This window comes from Asparagus officinalis, chromosome 7, assembly GCF_001876935.1.
Source record: "Asparagus officinalis chromosome 7, Aspof.V1, whole genome shotgun sequence".
NCBI classification, from domain to species: Eukaryota; Viridiplantae; Streptophyta; class Magnoliopsida; order Asparagales; family Asparagaceae; genus Asparagus; species Asparagus officinalis.
This window is the reverse complement of record NC_033800.1, coordinates 25,163,046-25,168,692: the sequence shown is the minus strand read 5'-3', so window position 1 is coordinate 25,168,692 and position 5,647 is coordinate 25,163,046. Positions and strand designations below refer to the sequence as shown.

General features: G+C 40.1%; 1 protein-coding gene across 1 annotated transcript in view; it reads left to right on the top strand.

Annotated features, from left to right (window-relative positions):
• Positions 5,314–5,647, top strand: part of LOC109849545 (BSD domain-containing protein 1) — a 1,786-nt gene continuing 1,452 nt past the window's right edge. The window contains 1 exon segment of the mRNA XM_020419388.1: positions 5,314–5,647. This exon segment is cut by the window's right edge and continues 1 nt beyond it. Coding sequence (XP_020274977.1) covers positions 5,472–5,647 — 176 coding nt within the window. The 5' untranslated portion in view covers positions 5,314–5,471.

Genomic DNA, 5,647 nt, shown 5'->3' with positions numbered 1-5,647 from the left:
CGTTTGCTGTTCTCGACCCGCGAGACAGGTAAGATTTGCTGTCTCGGCGTCAGCCCCCGACGACCAAGTAAATTCTGGTGCTCGAGAAGAATGGCAGTTCCCGCTGTAAGCTTTTCCAGTATCTTAAACTCCGTTGTGTTTTGGCAGTTATCCACGTGGATTTTCGAATAAGTTTCCCCTCCCTTTGCAGTTAATGCGTACGTGTAGGCATGTTACAAATGTAGTTTTGACTATTTTCAACACTGTCTCCTGCAGACAGCGAAGACTGTCCGCTGGGCAGAGAACAGCAAAGACTTGTCTCGCTGGAGGACAGCTTCATACTTGTTTTGATTTCCAAAACAGTATGAAATCCTTTTCTTGGTCTTGTGAATTTTTGAGTGATCTTCTCTATGCTTGGGATATCTATTAGCATTTTTTGACGCCTACAAACTATATTATAACGTGAAAGAGGATGAACTTGAAGCCGGACATAAAGGGCGATGGAGTGCAAAAAGAGCGCAACACGTACGACAACACCATCACCAGCGAAAAAAGATCTCGAATTCAATTCATTAGACAAGTAAAACAATATTGTTGAAATCTTATTCTCATCTAAAACAAAACCAAAGTCCGACGATACAGCTACAGCAACATTTGAGGCTAATAATTTCTCCACCACAATAAAAACATAAAACTCAACAGTCGACTTGAGACTGAACAGGCCTCAAATCAAATTGATGATCCCAAGCGTACCTAAACTTTATAGGATAGTCTTGAAAAACTGGCCGACCGTTGTTGATAATGCAACGACTACCCTCAACTTTGAATAAGTAAGGGTTAATAGGTTTACTAGTCTTAAATCCGTCGCATGATACGTATAACAACGATTGGGGGCACATGCAGTCGTTGCTTAGCGTAACCTCGTACTCTATTTTTCCTTGAACCAACACACCGGTTGAAGATTGAGAGAGCTTGATGTTTGAGATGTCGCACTTGCCGAAAGCTATACATAGGCACAAAATATATAAAATGGTTAGCTTATAGTGAAATTGTATTAATTATAAGATTAAATGAAAAAAGAAGAAGAAGGAGACCTCCATGTGAGAAGTAAAGAGTGGCAAGGGACAGGCAGAAGAGCTTGATTATGGTAGACATAATATTGCCTAGCTAGTTTGTGAAAATGTAAATTTTCTTCGGTTGGAATAAGAGAATGATACGGGAATAGTGGGTATTTGTAGAAGAACGTCTAAGAAATCAAGTATTTTGAGAAAGTTATTAACTATTTGATTTCCTTCCTAATATTTTTTTTTTCCTTCTTCAAATGTAAGCTTTACTGAAGGTTTGAGTACATTCCCTCTTTCGATCCTATTTAGAAAAGGAAACATGCACAAGAAAAAAAATATGGGAACTCAGTTTGCTATTCTGAGTTATTTGCATATTCGTAATTTCCTTATTTCGAATACGACGCTGTTTTTAGTTACATTCCTCCTTTACATTATGTAGGGAGAAGAGCATTGGTTAAGTTTACATACGCGTGCTGGGGATACATAATGTAAATGATGAAGCATTTTTTGTGTTGAAAAACGGTTAAGTGTACAACGCGTTGCTTTTTCATCCTTTTCCTGTCAACTATTGTATGGTTAAGTTTATGTGTTTATCAAATTTTCTATCATGCAGGATCTATTTAAAATCATAACATTTTATTATATTCATGATATATATTTATGATGGTAAGATATTGGTCATGCCATCAGATATCAATGGAATTAGTCCTAAACAGAATAGATAGCAATGCTGATGGGCTCAACAAAACAACCAAACTCAGAGGCGTTGATGTTATATTACAAGTTGTATTTTGGAGGTGAAAAAACACCATAAGTTCTTAAACGGGTCATTCGGGTTATATGGGTCGGGTCGGGTAACCCGTTTAATAAACGGGTCGGATCATGTTGACCCATTTATTAAATGGGTCGGGTCGCGTCACACTTATACGGGTCGGGTTAACTATGACCCGACCCGACCCGTTTGCCACCCCTAGGAAAAATAGAGTACGAGATTACGCTAAGCAACGACTGCATGTGCCCCCATTAATCGTTGTTATACGTATCATGCGACGGATTTAAGACTAGTGAACCTATTAACCCTTACTTATTCAAAGTAGAGGGTAGCAGTTGCATTATCAACAACGGTCATCCAGTTGTTCAAGAGACTCCTATAAAGTTTAGGTACGCTTGGGATCATCAAACACCGATGACGAAAGTTACAATTGGCAGCTTTCAGAATGCTACAATTTAAAAACTTTCATGTAGATTGATAAAGGTTACAATCTGATGACCTTCACAACAACCGATGAAAGCTCTAATTCAATAACCTTCATAATTCTGTACGATGTCCAAAAACTATTGCAGATAGCTGATCCCTATCAAACACCGATGATGAAAGTTATAATTTGGCAGCTTTCAGAATGCTACAATTTGAAAACTTTTATGTACATTGATGAATGTTACAATCTGACGACCTTCACAACAACCGATGAAAGCTCTAATTCAACAACCTTTAGAATCATCAACAAGAGTTATAATCTGACGACTCTCACATTTCAAAGAGCCAAATGCAAAGATTACAAACTGACGATCTTTGCAACGATCTCTTTAAATCAAACGCAGGGTTCACACCCAGCGTTCTAGTTCAAAACGCAGGGTTCATCCCCAGTGTTCCAGTTGGAAACACAGTGTTCATCCCCAGTGTTCAAGTCCAGACGTAGAGATTGTGGCCGTGTTCCAGACTCAAAACGCCGAGCTCGTGGCTGTTATGAATATGAGCTGTTTAGATAGTAATTAACACGAATTAAGTTTTAAACAGTTAATAGAAATTAGATAAAAACAGATAACTGTTATAGTTCAGAAATGAAATTCAAATGAAAGTAAATAAAAGTTAGAAATACGGCCTCATGGTCGAGGCGTGCAAGCACTGTCCCAAGAATCTAATTGCCCCCTCTCGTACAGGGCTACGCGGCAAAAGTTCATGGAGATACAATGACCCTCGGTCAGGCGACCTCCTTCTCACCGGCACGAGCTTCAAGAAGGCTTTGTGAATTCTTCGTGACTTTCAGGGAACCAACAAAATGTAATAACAGTAAAATGAAGAGGAAGAACAGAGAAGAAGAGAGAATACGTTGTATTTTTCACACTGTGTTTAAGCTCTTGCGGCTAGGTTCTTATATAGGATTTCAATGAGTCATTTGCGCCCATAATTCCCGCAATAGAGTAATTAACACGTTTTAATTATTCACATTTAAAATCCATAAACTTCGCCAGTTAATACCATCAGTTTTCCTATCATTTAGATTCGTCAATCTCTCTCTCATTTAAAACGTTTTTAAAACTTAATCACATTTTAATAAATATTAACCACGTTTTTAATATGTTAACACGCTTTAATACTATCCGTTTAGATCCTTAATTTCCGCCTATTAATTATGCTAGCCGTTTAACAAATTTTGAAAATATTAATCACGTTTTTAATGCAAAAAGAAAAGTTCAAAAGAGAAAATTAAAATGTAGCAGATTAAAGGCCCTCTCAATCCAGAGCTGCATTCGTGTCCGCAGGTCGTGTGCGCGCGCCACCCGACCCGACCCGACCCGAACCCGGCCCGGTCGGCGCGCGCGTGTGTGGTGTGGAGTATAACCTTTGTTTTCTTCTAGGCATATGAGAGAAATGGAAGGCTTATAAAGAGCCTATCTTCCCATCTCTTTTCCAATGTGGGACTAAAGTTTTCCTCTTTTCTTCTACAAACCTAAGATTTAAGTTACAACTCCAACAGTGGCCGCGTTCCAGCCTCAAAATGCGGAGCTCGTGGCTGCGTTCCAGACTCAAAACACAGAGCTCACCTCTGCGTTCCCAGAACGAGACGCAAAGCTCAAAAGATGCGTTGCAACATCAAAACGCAGAAGTCATCCCTGCATTGCAACATTAGAACACAGAGGTCGGACCCGCGTTTTTTGCGTTTGACTGGTTCAAACAGAACCTAAACGGTTTCAAAACCGTATTTCCCCTTAATGGGGTCGGTTACACCCCATTAAGGAGAGATTTTAGGGGGCGGTTGCACCCCTAAATCCCCTATAAATAGCTGAAAAATCGGCTTAAAATGGGGATCTTTTGGAGATCAAAAAATCTAAAAGGAGGTCGGCATTCATCCTTAGAGAGTTTTCATCATCAGCAACAGAGGTCTTGGAGCTTAGATCTTAGCTTACTAACCGAATTTTCGGTTTCAAATCAACTCTTTCACATAGTTTAAAAGAAAACTCGCACTGAGTTATAAAACTCATTAAGAGTTCTTTTCATACTTGACACGCAAGTTCCATCAACCGTTCTAGTGAAGTGAGACGTTTGGATCGTCAACGAGAAGCAAACTCGATACGAACATCGAGGGAGACATCTAATCGCTACAGTGAATAACTCAGATTTAAACAAAGAGAAGGTCTCTGTCGATCTTTCTTTCTTTTGTAATTCGGGAAACCGATTGAGAAGATTGTAATTTCTTTTTTTAAAGTTTGTTAGAGAGAAATTGTATTAAGGACGTTGTAATCATTCTTTATCTAAGTCAGTTAGAGAGAATAACATATTTTGTTCTTAATTGTCATCTTCGAATTTTCCCACCAAACACTTTGTAATACACATTTACACCGAGAGGAGTGTGTGGTAAGGACGTAGTCGATTCTAAAAGGAGTGGCATCGGTAGTAAAGCCCAGTGAGAGGTAGTAAAGCCGAGCACTTGAGGGAGGCGAAACGTGAGGACCAACACTTGAGGTTGTAGTTTGTGTATGTACATTGTGAGAGATTTGTAAAGTTTTCGGTGAACTAGAAAACCGAATGTGTAGATAAGTTCCAACTTCCAAACCGGGTGTGTCGATATAGCGGAGATCTCCTCGAGATGAGAAGCGGAGACGTAGTCGGGTTGACCAAACTCCGTGATCATATCTTGCTTTTGAGTTTGCTTTGTGTATATTTATTTTGTGCTTGTAATTTACATTCTTGCTCATAACTCATTCATATATCTTTTGTAAGAATTAATTAATCAAAAAAGTTTTTAATTGGGATCTTAAGAATGGATTTAGGGTGAAGCATCATTGACTTGCACTCCACAGTTCCCTCCTCGTAAATATTTCCCTTGCAAGACATTCCATGCGTGTACCCGTAGCCGCGCTTCTTATACTCGCGTATAAATTCCCAGCCAAATACGCTCCGGAATCTACGCAAATACGCATTCTTTTCTACACACCCACGAGTTTGACCCAAAGCCGCACCTCAAACAAAGAACGCCCGTAATTATGTTTGGGTCCCAATTTAGAGTCCGTGTTACGAGTTCTTCAGCAATTGCAAAGCGGAGAGAGCGGATATACTCAGATCTTCGCCCCCTCCACCGACGTCTCCACTTCGATCTCCGTTGTCATTCTCTCAAACCCTAACCCTAACCCTAATCATAATCCGCCATGGATTTCTTCAAGACCGTTTTCTCCACCGATCTGGATCCGGAGCCCTCGGATCCTGAGAACGAAGAAGACGACGAGGAGCGAGAAGAAGAAGTAGAAGAAGCGGCATCTCCAGAGATCCCAAACCCTAACCCTGGTTCACCGTCCCTCAACAGAGGCGGAGGCGGAGGAGGTGG